The 24103-nt window shown below is 38.1% G+C and overlaps 1 protein-coding gene across 13 annotated transcripts in view; it reads left to right on the forward strand.

The window, feature by feature from the left end:
• Positions 1-24103, forward strand: part of EHBP1 (EH domain binding protein 1) — a 375396-nt gene that overhangs the window by 15776 nt on the left and 335517 nt on the right. For 8 of the 13 annotated variants that reach the window (XM_049650279.1, XM_049650277.1, XM_049650275.1 and 5 more), the window contains 3 exons: positions 11995-12127; positions 12954-13070; positions 20369-20769. The exons of 1 other annotated variant lie outside the window; for it this stretch is intronic. In XM_049650279.1, coding sequence (XP_049506236.1) covers positions 20666-20769 — 104 coding nt within the window. In that variant the 5' untranslated portion in view covers positions 11995-12127; positions 12954-13070; positions 20369-20665. Of the gene's footprint in view, positions 1-11994; positions 12128-12953; positions 13071-19133; positions 19218-19320; positions 19538-20368; positions 20770-24103 lie in introns of those variants that run through there. 4 more of the 13 variants (XM_049650283.1, XM_049650278.1, XM_049650276.1 and 1 more) reach the window with 4 other exon arrangements.

Genomic DNA, 24103 nt, shown 5'->3' on the forward strand with positions numbered 1-24103 from the left:
ACCATCTCCTCCCTTACACTTAATTAATTTAATCAACAAGTTATCTACTAAAATCTCTCTTCAAAAGGAACAAAAAAGAAGGAAGTCAGCATTTACTGAGTACTTTCCATATGTCAGACATATTATTTTATTTTATTCATCTCTTTGCCTTTTCTCCACCTAGCCTTAATCATAGAGAAAGTATAAGCAGCCACTTTTGAAATAGCCAAAATCAAAATAGGATTTTTTTTCTTCTCAACAACTAGAAATTTTACATTAGTTCTCCTTTCTTTGTAGAGGACTGATACAGGACTGGATTCAATTTTCAGAATGACTATTCTGGCTTTGATTCATGGAAGGCACTGTTATGAGTACTGAAAAGGCTATTTTCATGCAACCCTAAGTAAGGATGTATGTAACCCATTTCATCCATCCATACTCAGGAGTCCCATAATTAAGTGTATAAATCATTTGAAGCCGATCATTTTTTTATAGTTACTAATCCAGCACAAATATTTAAAAATTTAAAAAGAAGTTTCAAGGTCTATAGTCACTTTTATTGAAAAGGATCTTTAAATGCATTAAAACTCAAGTCAATCTTACTTATTAAAAGACAGAAGCCTTGGGGTGCCTGGCTGGCAGTCAGTAGAGCAAGCAGCTCTTGACCTTGAAGTCATGAGTTCGAACCCCATGTGGCACATAGAGATTACATCATCATCATCATCATCATCATCATCAACATCATCATCCATAAGTCTCAAAACCTTATCAGTGAGCTGTGAATATAATAAATATCTGTAAGTGTAACCTCAACACAGAAAATATCAAGAGTGATAGGAAAAAAAAAACAAGAGTAGGCTAGTTCAGAATCTATTTTGATGTGTCTCCCTAAAACAAAATTTCTGCTAATATTGAAATAATTTTTAAAAATTACAAATGTCATGGCACCTGGCTGGCTTAGTCAGTAGAGCATGTGACTCTTGATCTTGGAGTTCTGAGTTCAAGCACCACATTGGGCAAAGAGCCAATTAAAAAAAAAAGTAGGGGTCCCTGGGTGCCTGAGTCGGTTAAGCTTGAGACTCTTGATTTCAGCTCAGGTCATGATCTCATGGTTTGTGAGTTTGAGCCCTGTGTCAGGCTCTGTGCTGACAGTACAGAGCCTGCTTGGGATTCTTTCTCTCTCTCTCTCTCTCTCTCTCTCTCTGCACCTCCTCCTCAAAATAAATAAACTTTTTATAAAGAAAGAAAAAATTTCTTTTAAAAAATTGCAAGTATTTGTTTTCATGAGCAAGAGCCCAGATCTTGTGACCATATTATGATTACATTAATACCAAACCCTGACTGAACTTTTCCCAATGAAACAATTTTATTGCGTATTTATCTGTCCTTGCATTTAAAGTGAGTTGTAGTCTTTCATGCATGAATGATAAAATATACGCTGAAAACAATTACAATTATTACTAAAATAGCAGTAGGTTTTGTAACTTTAGGAAGCAAAAAGTTATTTCTCAGGATTTTCTAGTATTTAGTATTTCTTCATATGGCAGAATTTGCATGCATGTTGTTTTAAAATTCTGTAAACAAATTGTGATGAGTTTGCTCTTTAATCACATTGGTATTGTCTAAAACCCCACAGGGGATGTTGATGTGCATATGTTTTTTTAAAAATATTTTTTAAGTTTATTTATTTACTTAGAGAGAGACCACGAGCAGGGGAGAGGCAGAGAGAGAGAGAGAGAGAGAGAGAGAGAATCCCAAGCAGGCTCTGCACTAATAGTGCAGAGCTCAAACTCACGAACTGTGAGATCATGATCTGAGCTGAAATCAAGAGCTAGACGCTTAACCAACTGAGCCACCCAGGTGCCCCTCAAATATGGTTTTTGACTTTGAAAATATAATTTGATTGTAAACTTTTAGTTTTTTTCTCTTTTTATTGAAGTATATATGTATGTCTAATTAACATATAGTATATTTGTTTCAGGTGTACAATATAATGATTCAACAATTTTATACATTACTCATTGTTCATCAAGATAAGTGTGTACTCTTAATCCTCTTTATCTGTTTCACTCATCCCCCTCTCCCCCCGACCCGCCTTCTGGAAACCATGAGTTTGTTCTCTGTATTTAAGAGCCCATTCCCTTGTTTGTCTCTTCTGTTCTTCATTTGTTTGTTTCTTAAATTCCATATATGAGTGAAATCATATGGTATTTATCTTTCTCAGTCTGACTTATTTCACTTAACATTATCCTCTCTACATCTATCCATGTTGTCACAAGTGGCATGATTCCATTCTTTCTTATAATACTTGTGTGTGCGTGTGTGTGTGTGTGTGTATGTGTGTGTATCTTCTTATCCATTTACCTATCAATAGACTCTTAGGTTGCTTCCATATTTTGGCCATTGTAAATAATGTTGCAATAAACATAGGAGTGCATATATCTTTTATGTATATAAATATATCTTTTTGAATTAATGTTTTTGTTTTCCTTGGGTAATTTCCAGTTACTGGAATTATTGGATCATAGGGTAATGTGATAATCTCATTGTGGTTTTGATTGCATTTTCCTGATGATTAGTGATGTTGAGCATCCTTTCATGTGTCTGTTGGCCATTTGTATGTCTTCTTTGAAAAAATGTCTATTCAAGTCCTCTGCCTATTGTTTATTTGGATTATCTTGGTTTGTGGTGTTGAGTTATATGAGTTTTTTATATGTTTTGGATATTAACCCCCTTACAGGATATATTACTTGTAAATATCTTCTTCCATTCAGTAGATTGCCTTTTTGTTTTGTTGATAATTTCCTTCATTGTGCAAAACCTTTTGTTTTGGTGTGGTCCCAATAGTTATACTTTTGTTTCCCCTGACTGAGGAGACATTTCTAGAAAAATGTTTCTATGGCTGATATAAAAAAATTACCACCTTTGTTTTCTTTCAGGAGTTTTATGGTTTCATGTCTCAGATTTAAGTCTTTAATCCATTTTGAGTTTATTTTGTGTATGGTGTAAGAAAGTGGTCCAGTTTTATTCTTTTACATGTAGCTTCACAGTTTTCCCAGCACCATTTATTGAAGAGATTGTCTTTTTCCCATTGTATATTCTTGCCACCTTTGTCATAGATAATAACAAAGACAACATGGATGAAACTTTAAAATATGCTAAATTAAAGAGGTGAATTATAAAAGACCACATATAATTTCATTTATATGAAATATCCATAACAGGCAAAACCATAGAGATGGAAAGCAGTGATTTCCCGGGGTGTGGGGAAGAGGGAAATGGGGAAGTGATTGCTAATGGATATAGGGTTTCTTTTGGGGGTGATGAAAACGCTCTAAAATTACATAGTGGTAATGGGTGGCTTTTTTAATTGAATAATTTAAAATAATTATTGCATAAGATTGTGAACAAATCCTGACCAGCTATAAAGCCATGGAAGATCTAGTAGCCAAGAATGCATGATTTTAAAACTTTATTACCCACTAGGGGCTGTTCTTATGCCCCTCAATCAAATGCTTAACTAACCATATATATTTAGTCAAGATTAGGAAACTGGAGTAGACTAAAGAAGAAATTAGAATACCACTGGAAAACTTTTCAAAGAAAAGATCCTACCTTTTCCCTACAAACTAGTCAGATTTGAAACTCATAGTGTTTGGAATTTTCTGGCTGACCTCAGCTGAAATGAAAATGCCAGGGAGAGGAGGCAGGTGTAGTGATGAAGGATTTGCACAGTTTGAGATATTTTGGCCATTGTCAACAAACTTTTGGAAGATCAAATCAAGAGCCCTTGAATGTCCTTAGGTTAATTTAGAAAGTAGCTCCATCCAGAAAGGGGGCTTTAACTTTTTTTTTAAAGAGTACATTCTCCGTCTCCAAACCAACCTAAAGGTCCTTTTCCTCTTTACCCTTCATAAATTCAGTGTATTAGTTAGGATTATGTACCTTTACATGTGACAAAAAAGAAAACCCACAAAAGAACTGTGGCTTATGTGATTATTTCTGTTTCATATAAAGGAAATCTGCTGGTAAGCAGTGTAAGGTTAAGGGTATTTATTCTACAAATTTGGGAGGGACCCAGATTGCTTCCAGCTTGCCACTTGCTGTCCTTCATCCTCATGATCCAAGATAGCTGTTGGAGATCTAGCCAACCCAACTATATCTCAACAATAGGATGGAGGGACCAGGAAAGGTACATTCCCTCCCTTTGAGAAAACTTCCTAGAAATTATAAGACTTAGCCAAATTTAGGCACAAGCCATAATCTAACTGCAGATGAAGCTTGGCAGGTCTTCAGCTGACTGGAAATGGCTCAGTTAAATCTGAGTTCTTATTGCTAGAGAAGAAAAGGAGAATGGATATTCAGAGGCAAGTAACAATCTTTGCCTATAAATTTTGGTTGGGGTCCAGGCAAACCTAGAACACACATCTCCTAAATCCAAGTGTAGGGCACTTTTACATTTTAAATTTCTGTGTTAGAATACTATATTTTGCCAAGCTCTCCAGCACATTCAGTTGTCCTGTGACGTTTGGTTAAATGTGGCTGCAGAATAATATAATTGGCAAGTGCCTTTGGTCAGTGGTCTGTTTCTATGTTGTTTTGTTTTCCTTAATATCTGTTTCATGAGGTATAACTGACACATCATAAACTTTACCCATTTTGTGACTTTCAAATTGTACAATTCATGAGGCACCCGGCTAGCTCAGTTGGTGGAACATGTGACTCTTGGGTCTCAGGGTTGTAAGTTTGAGCTTCACATGGGGTGTAGAGATAACTTAAAATCTTTAAAACAATAGTGTACAATTCAATGCTTTTTCATATGTTCACAGAGTTGTGCACCCATCACCGCTATGTAATTTTCAAGTATTTTCATCACCCCCAAAAGAAACCTTATATCCATTAGCAATCACTTTTCCATTTCCCTCTTCCCCAAGGCCCTGGCAATCACTAATCTACTTTCCATCTCTATGGTTTTGCCTATTATCGACATTTCATATAAATGAAATTATATGTGGTCTTTTATAACTGATCTCTTCCATTTAGCATATTTTAAAGTTTCATCTATGTTGTCTCATCTATTAAAGGAAAGTACTTCATTCCTTTTTATGGCTGAATAACATTCTGTCATATGGATATCCATAGCTGGCTTATCCTTCCATCACCTGATGAAATTTGGGTTGTTTCCACTTTATGACTATTATGAATAATGCTGCTATGAACACTCATATACACATTTTTGTGTAGCCATATGTTTTCATTTCTATCGTGTCTATACCTCAGAGTGGAATTGCTGACTTATATGATAACTCTATGTTTAACATTTTGAGGAACTGCCAAACTCTTTTCCAAAGTGGCTGTTCTGACCAGCAATGCATAAGGGCTTCATTTTTTTTTTAATTTTTAAAAAATATTTATTTATTTTTGTGAGAGAGAGAGAGAGAGATAGAGTGTGAGCTGGGGAGGGGCAGAGAGAGGGAGACACAGAACCTGAAGCAGTCTCCAGGCTCGAACTCATAAACTGTGAGGTCATGACCTGAGCTGGAGTTGGACGCTTAACCAGCTGAGCCACCCAGGTGCTCCAGTGAGGGCTTTAATTTTGCTGCATCCTCACCAGAACTTGTTTTTTTTTTTTTTTTAACGTTTATTTATTTTTGAGACAGAGAGAGACAGAGCATGAACGGGGGAGGGTCAGAGAGAGAGGGAGACACAGAATCTGAAACAGGTCAGCACAGAGCCCGAAGCGGGGCTCGAACTCACGGACCGCGAGATCATGACCTGAGCCGAAGTCGGACGCTTAACTGACTGAGCCACCCAGGTGCCCCAGACCAGCACTTGTTATTATCTTTGATTTTAAGCCATCCTACTGGGTCTGAAGTGGTATCTCATTATGGTTTTCATTCCCATTTCCCTGATGGCAAATGATGTTGAGCATCTTTTCATATGCTTATTGATCATTTATATATCTTTTTTGGAGAAATGACTATTTAAATCTGTTGCCAATTTTTTTTCAATATATGAAGTTTATTGTCAAATTGGTTTCCATACAACACCCAGTGCTCATCCCAAAAGGTGCCCTCCTCAATACCCATCACCCACCCTCCCCTCCCTCCCACCCCCCATCAACCCTCAGTTTGTTCTCAGTTTTTAAGAGTCTCTTACGCTTTGGCTCTCTTCCACTCTAACATCTTTTTTTTTTTTTTTCCCCCTTCCCCTCCCCCATGGGTTTCTGTTAAGTTTCTCAGGATCCACATAAGAGTGAAAACATATGGTATCTGTCTTTCTCTGTATGGCTTATTTCACTTAGCATCACACTCTCCAGTTCCATCCATGTTGCTACAAAGGGCCATATTTCATTCTTTCTCATTGCCACGTAGTACTCCATTGTGTATATGAACCACAATTTCTTTATCCATTCATCAGTTGATGGACATTTAGGCTCTTTCCATAATTTGGCTATTGTTGAGAGAGCTGCTATAAACATTGGGGTACAAGTGCCCCTATGCATCAGTACTCCTGTATCCCTTGGGTAAATTCCTAGCAGTGCTATTGCTGGGTCATAGGGTAGGTCTATTTTTAATTTTTTGAGGAACCTCCACACTGTTTTCCAGAGTGGCTGCACCAATTTGCATTCCCACCAACAGTTGTTGCCAATTTTTAAATTGGATTATTTGTCTATTGTTGAGTTAGACAAGCTCCTTATCAGATATGTGATATGGAAATATTTTCTCCCATTTATTGGCTATCTTAACTTTCTTAATGGTGTCTTTAAAATACAAAAGTTTTTAATTTTGATAAGGCACAATTTTTCTTCGTTGTTCATGTTTTTGTTATCACATCTAAAAAACATTGCCAAGCCCAAGCTCACAAAGATTTACCCCTGTTTCTAGTAAGAGTTTTATAGTTTTAGTGGTTAACATTTAGGTTGATAATCCTTTTTGTGTTAATTTCGGTATATGGTGTTTTGTACTCTTAAGCTTTATAATGCAATAACAAAATTATTGTGAATCATGGGTATCTCTCCAAAGAGAGTTCAAACAACCTCAGCAATTCGTACTGGAAAAGATTGAGCTCTCTGGGCTAGATTGCCATTTCCATTACTCTAGAAAGAGTAATATGGTATAACGATGCTTCTTTTGTTTATAATTTATCATAGATAATTTACAAAATGACCAAAATTGACTACTGTCCCCTTTAGAGTTGAGTATAAATAATCGAATTAGGAATTGGTACATTTAGCAATAATATCTTCCATGTTCCTGACAGACACCATTATGCCTTCATGGGAATTGTGACTATAAACTTTCAATTTTTGATCAATCAGAAAATTAAAGTTAGACAAATGCAATCAAATAGCCACAACTAAATTGGTACAGCAACTGTGGAAAATAGTATAGATATTACTCAAAAAATTAAAAATAGAGGGGCACCTGGGTGGCTCAGTCAATTAGACATCTGACTTTAGCTCAGGTCATGATCTCACAGTTCATGGGTTTGAGCCCCATGTCGGGCTCTGAGCTGTCAGCAAGCCTAGAGCTTGCTTCGAATTCTGTGTCTCCTTCTCTCTCTGCTCCTCTCCTGCTCGCACTCTGTCTCTTTCTCTCTCTCTCTCAAAAATAAACATTAAATTTTTTATATTAAAAATGAAATACCATATGATCCAATAATTCCACTAACTGGGTATTTTACACAACGGAAATGAAAACACTAATTTAAAAGATATATGCACTCCTATGTTTATTGCAGCATTGTTTACCATAGCCAAGATATGGAAGTAACCTAAGAGTCAACTGATAGATGAATAGATAAGGAAGATGTGATATTATATACATATAATATATAAAATATAATAAATAATTTTTATTTTTAAATAAATAATATATAAATATATAGAGAATATATATATTCTATATAGAATATATATTCTAAAATATATATTCTAATATATATTCTAATATATAGAATATAGAATATATATTCTAATATATATATTATATAATATATAATGCAGCCATAAAGAAGGATGGGATCACACCATTTGGGTCAACATGGATGGACCTAGAGAGTATAATGCTAAGTGAAATAAGTCAGACCAAGATAAAAACAAATACTTTATGATTTCACTCATATGTGGAATCTAAAAAAACCCAAATGATAAACACACAAAAAAGCAGAATCAGACCCATAGATACAGAGAACAAACTGAAGGTTGCCAGAGGTGGGGAATGGGGGAAGGGAGTGGGAGATACAGGTTCCCAGTTATGCAATGAGTCACGGGAATAAAAGTCACACCATAATGAAAACAAAAACAAAACTAGCCCCAAGGGGGAGAGAAACGACCTTTTTAAGGTAGCAAAAACTAGATTATCATAATGGAAACAACTGTTGAGAAATTCTAAATGCCTCTTTTAGATTCTGCACACATGCATCCATTTATTAAAGGCAGGAATTTTTAAAATCACAGAAACAGAGTCGAAGGGGTCTTAGGAGGGTATCTCTTCTAGCCCTTACCTCCAGGTAGCAAAGTATCATTTTCCCATTTCCATTTTACAGATGAGGCAAATGAAGCAAACTTTGCCCGGTTTCATTTCCTGGCTTTCTCAGTCTCGGCTTCTCTCTCAGGTGGACTTGTTCTAGCAGAGGTCTCTGGTAGCAGAGTAGTCATCCTCCTAGCTACCAATCCCAGAAAAAATTTCTTCTCTTTCCTAATCATTCTATTTCTACCAGTTGTGCCAGAACTGTGTCTGCCTGGCTTGACATGGAGTTGTGTGTACATATATATGTATGTCTACCCCTCCCCCTTCCATCCAGAGAAGTTACCGGAGTTCCTAGGATGACACAATTAGTAAGTGATGGAGCTACAACAGTAACCCAGTTCTCTCAGGGTCAGCCTCATCATCTGCTCTGTGTGCATCACTATAAGTGGCTTGAGTTGCTTTAGACTACGAGACAGTAACAGATTTCTAATATCTCTTTTAATTCTGTCTTAGACTGCTTCTTCTGTTTGCCTGTTTCTTATTTTATGAGCTATCACATTTGTGATAGCTTACATTTTTATTATATCACATTTTTTCTCTGAAACTAGTTTTAAGTTTCTTGAAGTCTCCAGCTGTGACTTATGTATTTTTTAAATGTAAAAAATTTTATACATTTTTATGCATTTTTACAATGTATTTTTTGACGTTAACACTTTCTTGCAAATAGTAGGCACCTGGCAAATATTTGCTTATTTGAGCAGAGAAAAGAATCCTCCCTACAGAATGTGAAAATAGGAAGGGAGTTAAACACGAGCCCACAATTAGAGACTGATGGGGAAAATACCCAGCAGCACCATGAAATACATGGTTCTAAATCTCAATAAAGCAATTCAAGCACATAAAAAGTACTGATTAAAACTTATCCTTTTTGTGATATAAAATACAGAAGATACTCCTGGGAATAGAATGTTTTGTGAAAGAAAATCTTCATTCAATCCCCAAACTGAGGTGTGTCCATGGGCAAAATGGATCTAGAATCAGAACACCTTAGATGTGGTAGGAATGGATTTATTCAAGGAGAATTTTCATTTTTATCAATTAGATACAATTTATAAACAGAAACTATAGATGAAACGCCTTTAGATAGTGAAAGAACATTTTAATGAGTACATAGGGGTGCCTGGGTGGCTCAGTTGGTTAAGCGTTTGACTTGGCTCAGGTCATGATCTCATGGTTTGTGAGTTCGAGCCCCACATTAGGCTCTGCGCTGACGTTGTGGAGCCTGCTTGGGATTCTCTCTCTCTCCTTGTCTTTCTATGCCCCTCCCCCACTTGCACACGCATGTACACACTCTCTCAAAATAAACTTTAAAAAATAAAAAGAGTACATAAAGACTTACATAATATCTTCAATCTAAGACTATAGTTATACAATTTTAGTCATTATTGTAAAAAACAATTTAAAACATTAAAGGAGAATTTTAAAAAGAAATGGTATCACTCATAGCCTTTACACCCTAGCATAAAATTTTATATTCTCTTTAAGTATTTATTCTCTGTGTATTTTTACATTTTCTAAAATCATAGAACACATGTAAGATAAAAGGTAATTTGTAACTATTTTACCTCTAAGGATATCTAGGAAGAGAGCTAAAATATTTCTGAGCATAAAGCAGTGAAAATAAGCTTTTTATATTTTATTTTCTGAAAATTATTTTACCAAGTCAAAAGGGAAATTAGGATAGGTGTGTGTTTCTTAAGATCCTGTCACATTCCTAATAACCATTCTTAGAAGCTACATGTTGAGCTCCAAGGAATGCATTGATCAGATTGGCTTAGTTAACCTTTAACAAATAATCTCTCAATCAATGTAGTTTCAGTTTTGGCATGTTAATTTTACATTTTGTAGTTACAGTAGTGTTGCCCTATATCAATAATTTTAAAAAATGGATCAATATTATAAAGTGGTTCAATGAAGCATAAAATAATGATAAAATAGTAATGTAAATATTACAATTCAAATAAAGAAATAAACATAAATTGTAAACAGCACTCCAGTGCAAATATAGATTATAAATCTGTATTAGCTGTGACAAATCTATATGTGACTTTGTACAGGAAATAAATATGTAAATTGGAAGTACAACAATAAGTATCTGAAAATTAAATTTCATTGAGTGGGCTTTCTATTAATGTTAGTCCCCAGTGCATTGTCTCTTATAACATTTTTCTCAGTTAGCTTTTTTTTTGTCATTGTTAAACGAAGCATAGTGTGGCCTTTTATCAACTGAGATTTTTCTAACGCAAATATTTAATAATGGTTTCCAACTGATGCAGAATGTGAGTTCCATGAGGGCAGGGATTTTATCTGTTGATGTGCTACATTCTCAATACTTAGCACAATGCTTTGAGCTTAGTAGTTATTCACAAGTTATTAATGAATAAATGAATTTTTTAGTAAAAATATCATCAAAGAAAATCAAAATCTTAAAACTATTATTCAAAGTTGTACTCTCTGTAGCAAAACTAGGTACAAGTTACATTGTTGCCTTAAAGCTTACAAAATCAGCTGAAAATTAATAAGATGTTAATATGAGAAAGCAGAAGGAACTAATGGCAAAACTATTTGATCAAAAACATTCCTGGGCATTGCACATGTGCATAGCACATAATGTTGAAGAGCAGTTACTATCATCATTCACTTTCCAGCATGACATATATGAAGAAGTACTCAACAAGTTACCCTTATTCATTATTGACAACCAACTGCAAGATTTGGGTAATTATTTTGTAAACTGGCGTGTAAAGCTGGAGAAGAGGCATGTATAAGGTAGCTTTGTGAGTAATTAGGAGGTATGTTATAAGAATAAAAGAAGTTCAGCAGTCATCAATAGGCTTCTGTTTTTGCTTCGGTTGTTTGAGGACAGAGTGAATATTTTAAAGATGATCAAGCTATGACCTTTAAATATACGTCTTTTTAGTATATGTTGTGTGAAGAAAGACGCACAAGTACAACATTCTTGTTTTCTACACTGAAGTATATAATACTTGTTATCAGGGGAAGGGTGCACATTTAAGTTTTTGAAATGAGAAATGGGACTCTGATAATGCCAGATAATTATTTCACACCAAGTGTAGCTTAGCACTATATTCAATATCTAAGATAGACTAAATTTATTTCAGGGATAAGATGTCATGGTTTTTAATGTTGAAGATACCAGGATTTTTTAGAAGATTGAACTGTGGAACAAAAACTTAACTCTTGCACAACAGTTGACTTTCTTTTTTTGGAGAAAAATATCAGTGATTCATTATCGGGAATATTTAAAAATAGCATCCAAAAGTTGCTACAAAATATGAAGAAATGTCCAGCACATCTCACAAAGTCCTTTTTGCTAGCAGGCTATGTTCTGCTCTCTGTAAGCCTCGTCACTAATTTGGTGATTTGCTGTAAAAAGAGAGATCTGGAATGATACTGCAGCTCTCTCTGGCTCTATGCTATTGCCCTTGGCCTGGAATTTTTTTTTTTTTTTTCACTTCAGCTTGCTTAAGCAGATTGCCCAAACTGTGCATGAGTTTTGCCCTCTGAAAGCTGGGTTCATTTTCCATTTCTACTCATCTGGGACAAGCTTCTACAAGAGGGCTTCTTTCCTTTGGCCCATGCCTAATGCCCTGGTAAGTGGGGTTCCGCCTGATTTCAGCTTGCTGTTGTTTTTTTTTGCACTGTTTGAGATGGAAATGCTCTGATTTAACACCACATGGTGGGTATTCAATGCCCTCCCAGATTGTGAATTCCTATTGCTTTTTCTTTGCCTCTCCTGTCTAACCTTATTATTTCAGAAGATGTTAATTTTATTATCTTGTTCACATTAAATACAGTCATCTAGGAATTATTCAGAGGAAAACACTGGCTGGATGCTGTTTCTGGTTACCTAGCATTTATTCCAATTTTTTAAAACATTGAAGAAAAGAAGCAGAGGTTATTCTACTCTTTATGATTCATCAAAGATACTTTACATTTCATGGGAAATGGCCAATAAATCTTGGTCAGGAATCTCTACTGATTTTATAGGAGATAAATTTACTGAATTTAGCAAAAGGTTTCTCGGAAATGGCTCCTAATTCCAACTCAGACCTTTGTTGCAATACCTCTAGTAATGGCCCACTTATTTGTGATGTGTAAATATCTCATAACTGCACCTGCTTTCACATACACGGTATTTGTGCACTGTGACTTCACTATCCCAAAATTATCTCAAGTAATTTGAAGGATCAAGAGAATGGTGCAGACCAGCAAGGGTACTCTAGAGTCAAAGTTGTATTTAGCTGTTCCACATTAGGATAGCTGAGCCAAATATGCTTATGGCTGTCATCCACCCAAATGCTTAATGTCTGTGTGGTGTTGCTAGCATTTTGAGTCTCCACCTTTTGAATATCATTAATGCCTGTAATCATTCTTGAGGATTTCTGAGCCTTCTCATCATTCAATATACTGCTCCAGATTAACAATAGAAGTCAGACCTACTGAATCACCAAAGGATGGTCTCTACAGACTCGCATCTGTCTCTATCTGAATTTCAAGGCCGTTAAGGATGCTCCTCTGTCTCTACCAACCCAGGTTAGTCTTTCCTAGAAGCTATAGAACTAGACAAAACTGGTTTTTTAGGATGCAAATTAGGCCCTGGAATTAGTGTCATCTCAGGTTCAATGTACAAAATTTCATTATGACTAACTGCATGACTTGTTCATGGGAAACTAGCATGGAAACAATTTAACAAAAGGATACCCTCTTTTTAGTTGAAAGATGGTTTTCTTCATTTTTTTAAGTTAAAAAAATTTTTTTTAAAGTTTATTTTGAGAGAGAGAAAAAGCACAGTGGAGGGTGGGGAGCAGAGAGAGAGGAAGAGAGAGAGAATCCCAAGCACACTAGCAGTGTGGAGCCCAAAGCAGGGCTCTAACCCATGAACTGTGAGATCATGATCTGAGCTAAAATCAGATGCTTAACCCACTGAGCCACCCAGGCACCCTTAAGCTTTTTGTTTGTTTGTTTTATTTTGTTTTGCTTTGTTTTTTTAATTAGAGAGAGAGAGAGAGAGAGAGAGAGAGAGAGAGAGAGAGAGAATAAGTGGGAGAGAGGGGCCGAGGGATATATAGAGAGAATCCCAGGCAGGCTCCATGCTCAGAGTGGAGACCAATGGGGTACTCAATCCCACAAACCCTGGGATCATGACCTGAGCTGAAATCAAGATTCCGATGCTCAACCGAGCTACCCAGGTGCCCCTGTAAAAGATGGTTTTCTGATGCAGCTTTTCTAAGCTTTCAACCAAAGAACTTGGGTTCTATGATAAAGAAAGAAAGACTGTTTTTTTAAAAGAATAAATATTAATTTAAAAGTATTTTGTTAGAATTATTATTTGAGGTTTTATAGCAGGTACAAATCTCAATCTAAAAAAAATCTGGTTTTCAAGAAATATAATTTCATTTTTTATAACTCAATTTCTGTTTCAAGCTCTGATTTCACAAAGGGTGGCAGACACTTAATCATAGTCACTGGCAGGGACTGCATCTAAATTGAAGGGGTTTACATAGTATTAGAGGAAGGGGGTTGAGCATTTGATCCTTGCTCCTCCTCTACCATGCTGGCTCTCCCAAGGTTTCCAATCTGCATCCTTCCTCAATAGCAGTCATTCCCACACATTGCTGCTGGGTCAATCTTGGTCTATCAACAAGGCCCCTTTAGGTCTGTTGGTTTCTGTTCCCTCTGCACCCTTTTGGGTGTCTGGAAATCATTGTGTTGGGTTTTCAGAACATTCATGGTACTATGTAAGGCTTCACTGTCCATTATGGTAGCTATCAGTCACATGCGACTATTTACATTTAAATTAATTAAGATTAAATATTAATACTCCTGTTTCTCAGTTACACTAGACACATTTCAAGTGCTTAATAACCCCAAGTGACTAGAGGCTACTATATCGGACACGACGAACATTTTGTTCATCACAGAAAGTTCTATTGAACTGTACTCTAAAGTCTGGGCTGGGCTAGACACATAGTTCAGCTTTTTCTTCTCTCTGGGGTCTTGCCACCTCCCTTTGGCTCTACCAAGGAAAAAGAATGTTGAGTTATCTCTCTCAGATCTCAGATTCCATAGATAGATCCTGCTATTTCAACTGCACCTCTCCACAACTTGTGCCAGAGTAGAGTGAGACTAGGACTTACTGTCCTAAGGACCCACCAGCATCTAGCTTCTCAATATTTTCCTCCCAATTCTTCTTCCCCTTCCAGTTCAGGAAATCCACTTCTCATCTCTGTTAAAGGAAGTTTTACTATTGTCTATAGCAACACTATCCAATAGGAATATAATGCAAGCCACATGTATAATTTAAATTTTTCCTGTAACAATATTAACATGGTAAAGTAACAGGTGAAATTAATTTTTAATGTCTTTTATTTAACCCAATATATCCAAAATATTATAATTTCAACAGGTAATCAATATAAAACTATGAATAAGATATATTCCTTTTTTTACATGATAAGTCTTTGATATTGGTGTATATTTTATATTTACAGCACATCTCAACTTGAACTAGCTGTATTTCAAGTGTTCAATAGTCACCTGTGGCTAGAGGTTATCATACTGAACAGTGTAGGTCTCTAATAGGATTCATTTCATTGCTCCCTAAAGGGCTAGGATTTAGAAACTCAAAAGCCAGGGAAAAGTTCCCTGTTTCTCTGCATTCTGTTATATTCCTTTCCTGAAACAATGAGCAAAGACCAGCCTAAATGAGGGTGGGTGTGATGCTGAGGGTGTATCAGGGTAGAGTCTAGGAGGAGAAAGGCCATAAGATAAAAAGAAGTACATGGAAAAACAACTACTACAGAAACCATCAATTAATATTTTAAAGTATTAGCCTGCCACAATGAGTATTTTTAGGACATAAGAACTGCTGTAGGATTGTCAGGAGTAAATTTGTTAACTGTGGATTTAAAAGAAATAACTTCATTAGCAGTTAAAGATTGCAGGAATGTTGTATACAGTATAACTGCTATGGTAACTGGAAAACAATGCAAAAACCTGCAGTGCTATTATTGGGAGTAAATCTTATTAGTATGACTAAGGCACAGATAAGTTCTATTAGTAGTTAAATCCTGCAGTAATATGTCTGACAATTTTTACTGCAAAAACTGTAAAACCTAAAGATAAAAATTTTATCATCAGGAATGACAATAATTCAAGCCTTTGGTTGCATTTCATGGACTAAAATTTCCATTTTGGAGGTTTCTGAAACGGTGACTAGCAAAGCTGCTTCAAGGAAAATACTTTCTATAATTTCAAAAGTGTCATGGCAAAGAAGATTGAAATTTTTGGGATTTCCACTTATTTCTTTGTATTCTGTCTTCACTGTGATCTTGATGAAATTTAAAGGCAAAATCAAAATTATTTTAAATGTTGAATATTTTGTGAAGTAAAAATCTATTTATAAAATTTTGTAGTCAACACCTGGGTCAAATGAACAGGACAGTTAAAGTAACATACATCCACAGGTCTATTATGCAGCTTAAGTCTGAGATGGAAGGAAATGATAAATCAAGACTGGAGTAAGTAGGGGATTAGAGAAGGCTTTGAGGTGTAGTTCTTGTGTTGAAGGGCGGGAGAGGGTCAGAAGGATTTGCACATCGGTAGGTAGGGAGAATGGGGGCTTTAAGAAAAAGGTAACTTCTGGCATGCCAAAAGATCTCAACTATACATGGCATGAAAGGTGGTCATGAGAATTGAGGGTAAGTGAATTTATAGTAATTATTATAAAATCTCGACCCCACATAAGTTATTGGTTTTCTGGTCTTGGTAATCACTGAGACAATGGGAAAGGAATAACGTTAAATGCACTATTTCTTTAGTCCTGAGGTAGCTATGTTTGGCAGCAACTAAGTATTGCTCAAGTATTCTTGAATACTGGTTGTTTTTTTCTTGACTGTTTATGTTCGCTACCAAACACAATGGTGTACATTATTAATTACCATTTAGTGACTGTTTTACTATGTATCAAGTACTTTACCTACATATCTTCCATCTTCTCAACATCCCAGAAAGGCAGGCATGGTTATTTGTTTGCCAGAATAAGAAGTCAAGACTCAGAGAGGTTAATTTGCATTATTTTCTTGCATGCTAAACACCTGTTTATGAAAAACTCCTTGAGAATAGGGACTGTATCTTTTATGTACTATTAATTGTATTTAATATGATCAATACTCAGTTGGTTTCAATAATTTTTAGCTAAGCAGATGAAAAAAAATCTTAAGATATTTTGTAAGAAAGTTTCTTCAATAAATTTGGTTAGCAAACAGGTTATTAAAAAAAAGTTATGAGAGAAAAAGCTGTTTGGTGGAGACTTTAGAAGCTAGCTTATGAACTTGAGCTCAGCAGCAGAACAATGTAAGGTCTGCTCTTAATTTCTTCATTTTGAACCTTGATCTCTTCTTAGCAATCTGTGCAACTAGAATGAAAAAGAAGAGTTTACATCCAGGAAAAATACTTCTCCAAAAATAAAAGCTGTCCTGTAAGAAATTCTTTCTCAGTCTCTTGAGAAAGATTCTTTAGGGGCCCTATATACTCCTTCTCCTTCTTGGTTCTTTTTTTTTTTTTTTCTTCTTCTTCTTCTTCCTCAAGAAAAGACATGTATTTAAAATAGATTGCTTTGAAGATAATTTCTCTACAATAAAATCTCTCTCCTTCCCCCCCCCCCGCCCCGCCCCAAAGATGGGAAAGAGTACTAAATGAAACCAGGTTGACCACATAAGAAAGTTTGGAAAGTTCTGAAGAACAATAATAAATGGGATGCAAAACCCTCCTGATCCTCATGTGGGTTGTTCCTGAAGGGCAACTTAGATTAAAATAGTTTATGACCATTTCTATAAATTAGTCATAAAAAAAACCCCATACACTTAAAGTCTCTGTTAATGATGCAGAATATATCACTATATGAGATCATAATGGCTGTAGGTTGTAGTGACTTAGTAAACCACTCAGGAAGGACACATGAGAACTCTAAGATGTACAGAAAATAAGAATCAATATAAATATTATGGTCTTCTTAATATTTTAAAGTTAAGACTGTAGCAAAATACATGATATCTATGTTCTTTTCTGTAAAGCGCACGTTGTGTTCTTGTGGTGTTATTAGATTAATTTCTTTATTGAAAAAGGAAATAAAATTAGATACTGGATTCAAGACCTGTCTCCCCATCTCTCCTGATTCTTCAGTCCCTCTCTCCTTTTTCTTGCTCTGCTTGTGTATATAGATGTGATCAACTCTCACCATTGCCCTCCTGTCCTGTCCTTCAAAGAGTCCGTCCCTAGATCCTGATACCTTTTAAGGTATTTTGTCCAAGCACTCTGCTCTCCATCCTTAGTAAGATTAACGATGGATCTTAATTGTTTCGGGGACCCAACTTGTTTATTTTCTTTTCATGTTAGTTACCCTTTCTTTTTTCATACTATATGGTGATTGCTTACAGGGTACTCCTACTTCTCTGACCATTCCTCCTCAGTCTCTTTTCCACTTTACTCTGCTTATTCCTTAAATGTTGGGATCCCCTTTCCTCCAATATCATTCTTTGCCCTCTTTCTCTACACCAGGGGTCTATGAACTACCCAAAATTGAAAGCAAATTTTTGTGTTTTATGATAGGATATATTTTCCTCCTTGGGAGAGTGTCTGTAGCTTTCATCAAATTCTCGGCTTTCATCAAATTCTCAGAAAGGTCCTTGGATCTTTTTAACAAGGTTAAGTGTCCCTGCCCTCACACTCTGCTTGGGTTATTTCATCCTCTTCTTTGCCTATAACCACCCTTTTTATATGCCAGCCACTCCTGAGTCATTTACAAGGGAAAAAGACCACAGGGGGGAAAGAAGGAGAAGGAGGAGGAGGAGAAGGAGAAGAAGGAGAAGGAGGAGAAGAAGAAGAAGGAAGAAGAAGAAGAAGGGGGGGAGGAAGAGGAGGAGGAAGAAGAGAAGAAAAAAGAGACCAAGATTCAAAGAAATGTTGAAGAATCAGAACAAGAAGAAATTGCAGTGTAAATATTGTTTCCAGCTCAGTTTATTCAATCCCGTTGAGGAACAGTACACTGAATGTTAGGCGTGCGTTGGCAGGGTCATTACTCCAGTGTGTCAGAGGAAAACCCCCAGGAGGAATCGGGTGAAACCAAGGCCGTGTGCGCAAACAGCCTAGTTGCTAGTGGCGGAGAAGGCGCACCCAGCTCCTAGGGTGGGGACAGGAGAGTACCAGAGAGCAAACCACAGCAGCCGTACTGCCCACAGCTACAACGAAGCCAGACCGGGCTCTACTTTCACTGAGTCGAGCCAGAAACCCCGCCCGGCACCCAGCGCACCTTTGACGGACATCCAGTTTAATCAACCATCTTCCAGGTCACTATAAACACTCCTTACTCCTCCCGCCTATCGTTTCTTTCTCCAAGCCAATCAGAGGAGTGGGCGGGATCGTCCCTGGTGGATTCCAATTTTTTTTTTTTTATAAAGGGTGGACTGTGCGCCGCGTTCCGGCTGGGGGAAAAACACCTCCAAAGCTGGGGGGTGGAGCTCCTGTTATGGGCACCCAGATTGGCCAATGAAGTGCCCCCGCCGCTCAAAGGCCCGCCCACCGAGATGGGCGGGGCACGCGTGGTGCCCGGCCAATGGCGGCGGGGCGGACGGAGGTTGAGCCGCCGTGGGTAGGGTTAGTGTGAGAGGTGCGGCGGGGGAGGTAATGATGATGGTGGCGGAGGAGGAAGGCGGGGGAGGGGTTGCTGGGCACTGAGCAGCGGCTCTGGCAGGGTTTTGTAGGGTGGGGGACGGTCGCGGGGCGACTGCGTCCGGGAGGGGGCGGGCGTGAGGCGCGCCGTCCGCCTGAGGGGCTGCAGACCCCGGCTCCCGCGAGCGCCGCGGCTGGCTCGGCTGTTCCATGTGGCTCCGGCGGGGATGGAGGACTCGGTGGCGGCGGCGGCGGCTGCTGCTGCGGCGGCGACGGAGGAGCGGCGCTGAGGAGGGAACGGGGCCAGACTCAGCCCGACAGCGGGATTAGAGGTGTGAGGAGGGGGCGGGAGTGGACGTTCGGCGGGGACGGGGCTTGGGGACCGGGCTGGGGTCTTCAGGCATCGCCTGGGTGACAGGGACCGTGGGCGAGCTACCGCCTGCCACCGCTGTGGGGCAGGGGTCTGGGCTCTGTGCGTGAGAAGAGGAGGCTCTAGAGGACTGTTCCCTTCGGATGGGGGAGGGAGGCACCGCACCCCATACTGTGCACTTGCCCCGCTGGTCATTGCTTCACGCCCAGGCAGGAGTTTCCATTTCCCTCCGGTTGGCAGCAAAGGTGGAGAGCCCAAGTGGCCTGGAGCCGGGACGTTGCCCTCCCTCTGCCTTGAGATTTCCCTCCACTCCTCTTTTCCCATCCATTTCCCTCCTCTGACTGAACAACAGCATTCCTCCTTGCTCCTTAATTTGTTCCAAGCACATATTCAAAGACTGGAGGCTATTAATTATCGGCTGAAAAACAAAGTTTATTTAAAAATGTTCCACTCCTCCCTCTGACTGCCGGTGGACATTAAACAGCATCCCTAGACTTTCCCGCTCTGCTCGCCCTTCTGTGATGCTAGGAGGGGGAGGTAGGGCCCCGACTTGCGTTTCTCGATTGTTGTTGATGCTGATTACCTGATGTGTTGCTCTACGTCTTCGGTGTGAATTGTAATTTCTTCCTTGACGTCCTGCATCCTTGATGTTACTGGCTTTTGAGGTTGGTGTTTTGTTTCATTGTTTGAAAAACATGCGGAGAACTGAGGTTGTCTGTTGCAGTGTTATCTAACCTGGGTGGTTAGTCACTCCTCAAGCTTCTCATATATTTCTCTTTGTTTTGCTTTTCAGTCCTCCAGAATACACATAATATAGCCCCTGAGGTGGAATGGTGATGTCTTCATGAGGGAACCTCCTCTCATTCATCCTGTCATGTGTATCATACTGTTCTTGACTGGGCCATTCATCTAAGATGGGATTTACCCTGTGAAACAGGGAGAAGACTTATGGACCCCAAACATCATTTCAAGTCGTAGTTGAGTTTTTTTTAAAGTACAGACATACATGCAAAGCTCCTTTCCTTTGGGCCCTCTGCTTTGTTAAAGCTGCTGTGTTGCTAACCCAGAACTGCTCAAGTGACTGATCATCATGGCTTCAGTTTGGAAGAGACTGCAGCGTGTGGGAAAACATGCATCCAAGTTCCAGTTTGTGGCCTCCTACCAGGAGTTGATGGTTGAGTGTACCAAGAAATGGTAAGACATGTCTGGGGGTAGAGTTTCCTGTGTGGCCTAAACTCCGTGTGGCCTAAACTCTGCTTCTTCTGACAGCAGATTTACCTTTCTGTAGTGCACGAGTGTGTACAAGCTGTGCAGGGTACAGATTACTCTAACAAGTATCGTGGTATGCATTGTTGCTGCTGGTACCATCCCTATGGGTTTTAATTATTGCACTTTAGTATGGCTCAGAGGACTAACCATGAGAGCTTACTAAGTACAGTTGATTTGGTCTTGAGGTCTTTCATCATTAGAGTTAGCAAAACTTTGATTTTTTTATAATTTGAAGGAGGTTTAAAGAATGACTATTGAATATTGTAAACATGCATATGTTTTATTGTAACCTGTACGTGTTTTAATATGGAAATCTATATTCCTTTGGGGTGGTGATGATCGATTTTATTTTGTTCTTGATTTTTCATTTTTCTTGGCTTAAAATAAATAATTTTTCATTATTTGAATAATGTAATGCTAGCCCATACAACCTTAGAAATTCTTTTGTTATATGCTTAGTCAGGCAACTGTATTTTATTTTAATTGCCTAATGGGATACATTTCTTGGCCAGACTTAAGGAAGCAATTAGTAGTGCTGGCCTATGATTTGCTTCTTTCTACTTGAGCAAAGTAAATTTAGGGCTTTCTTTTCACTGCTTTGAATGGTAAGCAAGAATTCTTATTTAGTAAGTGAAAAAGAGTTAATCTGAAGCAAATGGTCCTTTGGGTTTTGATTTATTTCAGTGTTTATGTAGTATTATTGCTACATAAGTCTATTTCATTGTCCACAAGGACTGTAATCTCACGTCTGTATTACCTTTCTTTTTGACATCCTTTTTATTCCATGAAAGAAATAACTTGCTCTATTCTAGAACTCTTATAGCATATTTGAATATTTGGAAACTAGTTTCTGAATGTTTTTTTCTCGAACTTGTAAGGAATGTTATTTTATATGCAATTCAAGAAATGCATGCACAATTACCTGCTTTACACTAGGCACTGTGGCTTGAGAGTTGAATATGACATAATCCCTACCCTCAAGGAGCTCACAGTCTATGGTGATGACAGTCGTGTAAATAACTTTACTCTGATAGGAATAGTAATACAAATATGTATGATGTAGGGATTTTCATCTGTCTCCATCATTTAACAGTTGGTATGCTTGGGGACAGGTTATTTATTTCTCTGTGATTTAGGCTCCATATCTGCAAAAGAAATAATGGTACCGTTTCATAGGAGAGATTATTGTGAAGATTAAATGAGTTAATACCTGTAAACTGCTTGGAACAGTGTCAGGCACATAGTAAATGCCCAGTAAATTCTATTATTACTTACAAAGTTGGCAGTGGAGGAAATAATTCTTTAAGAGAAGAGGGTATGGTCTCAGGATGGCTTCCTGGGATCTGAACTGGGTTTTGAAAGATTCATAGTAGTTGGCCAGAAAGCCAAGGGAGAAGAAATGAAGGATATTCTAGCCTGAAGCAACAGCCTATGCAAAAGCTTGGAGGAATTAAATAGCATGGGATGTGCTGGAAATTCAAGCAGTGTAGTTTGATAATAATGGGGCTTAAAGTGCAGGATAGGGGGAGTGCAGTGGGATATGATGCTTGAAAGGCAGGCAGGATTCCAATCATGGAAAGTTAAGTGCTTGGACCATTATATGTGGCTTGGACTTTATTCTGTGGGTGATGGGTGGGGGGCATAGTAAAAAGTTTTGAGCGGAAGATACATTAGGTTTGCATTTTGGAAAAATCACTTGGATAATAGTGTGGAGTAGGTATCATAGTGGAAAGGGTAACTGGAGGCAGCAATGACAGGGTAGCTATTGCAGTAGGTAAGGTGAGGAAAAAGGCTAAGACTAGGGCAGTGCAAAGGAAATAGAATAGACTGGAGGAACACTTAGGACACCAGATTGATAGGACTTGATGGTCATTTCAGTCAGGAGTCTGGAACAGATGGGGATGAAGGAGAGGGAAAGGCCTAGATTGACCCTCAAGTTTCTGGTTTGGAAGACTGGGTACTGGTAACCAAACTAGGGAATGAGGAAGATCCTCATTGTAAAGTATTTTTTAACTGGGCAGTATACTGGGAGTATCACCTTTATGATGGTTAAATTTGAGTCTTTTCTTAAGGGATGTACAACACATCAGGTGATTCTTTAGTTACAAAATCAGTTTCTTGGGGTGCCTGGGTGGCTCAGTCGGTTAAGCATCTGATTCTTGATCTTGGCTCAGGTCATGATCTCATGGTTCATGAGATAAAGCCTCATGTGGGGCTCTGCACTGGCAGTGTGCAGCCTGCTTGGGATTCTCTCCCATCTCTCTCTCTGCTTCTCCCCTGCATGCACTCTCTTTCTCTCAAAATAAACATTAAAACGTCCACAAAAACCAAAATCAGTTTCTTCCCTATAGTTTGCAGCATTGCTAATTTTTTTTCCCTTGAGAAGTGTGTAAGTTACTGTTAATGTGTCTCAATGTGAACTAATGAAAATTTAACTTGATTACAGATGAATAGATGGCTTGATCATTTTTAGAGATGGCCATTATGGTATACCTATTAAATTAGGTCTTTATGATAGGAAATGGCTTTAACACTAGAAATATTTGGCTGTTCTAGACTTTTCAATTTTATAGTAGTCACATGGAAGGTAAACAACTAGTATAGGGAAGAAGGAATAAACTATGAAAAGAACAGATAGCATCCCATTGGGATTGTGTCTTTGGAGGTAACCTATGTATATAGGTTCTATTGCCTTTTAGAACCTTCTTATTTAAAATGTTTTCTGAGAAGTAGGAGCATTTGCAACACCTGGGACCACCTGTTAGACCTGCTGACTTTCAGACCTTGCCCTAGACCTACTGAGTCACACGGTATGCATGTTAAAGTTTAAGAAGCAGTATTTTCTTTTAGAGGGTCGGGGGAGAGAATCATAAGCAGGCTCCATGCTCAGTGTGGAGCCAGACGCATGGCTCAATCCCATGACCCTAGGACACTTAACTGACTGAGCCACCTAGGCACCCCAAGAGCCAGTATTTTAAAATAATGTTTTCAACCTTACCAAGTGTTCTCATGACTCCATGATAAAGTATATTAAAAATACACTGACTTCTGCATGAATTTGAAACTCAAGGAATAAAGATGAAACTTGAGATTAGAGGGTCATGGGAATCAGGATATGTTTTTCAAGGGAGAATGTGTTATTTCTGTGATTAAGGCAAGGAGAATGTTTCCCCTGTTCTGTTGTCATGGCCATACGGTATGAGCCTGGACATGCCAGATAACAGGATGAAGGTAAGAGTTTAAGGATCTTTTTTTAGAT

The sequence above is a fragment of the Panthera uncia genome (assembly GCF_023721935.1).
Source record: "Panthera uncia isolate 11264 chromosome A3 unlocalized genomic scaffold, Puncia_PCG_1.0 HiC_scaffold_11, whole genome shotgun sequence".
NCBI classification, from domain to species: Eukaryota; Metazoa; Chordata; class Mammalia; order Carnivora; family Felidae; genus Panthera; species Panthera uncia.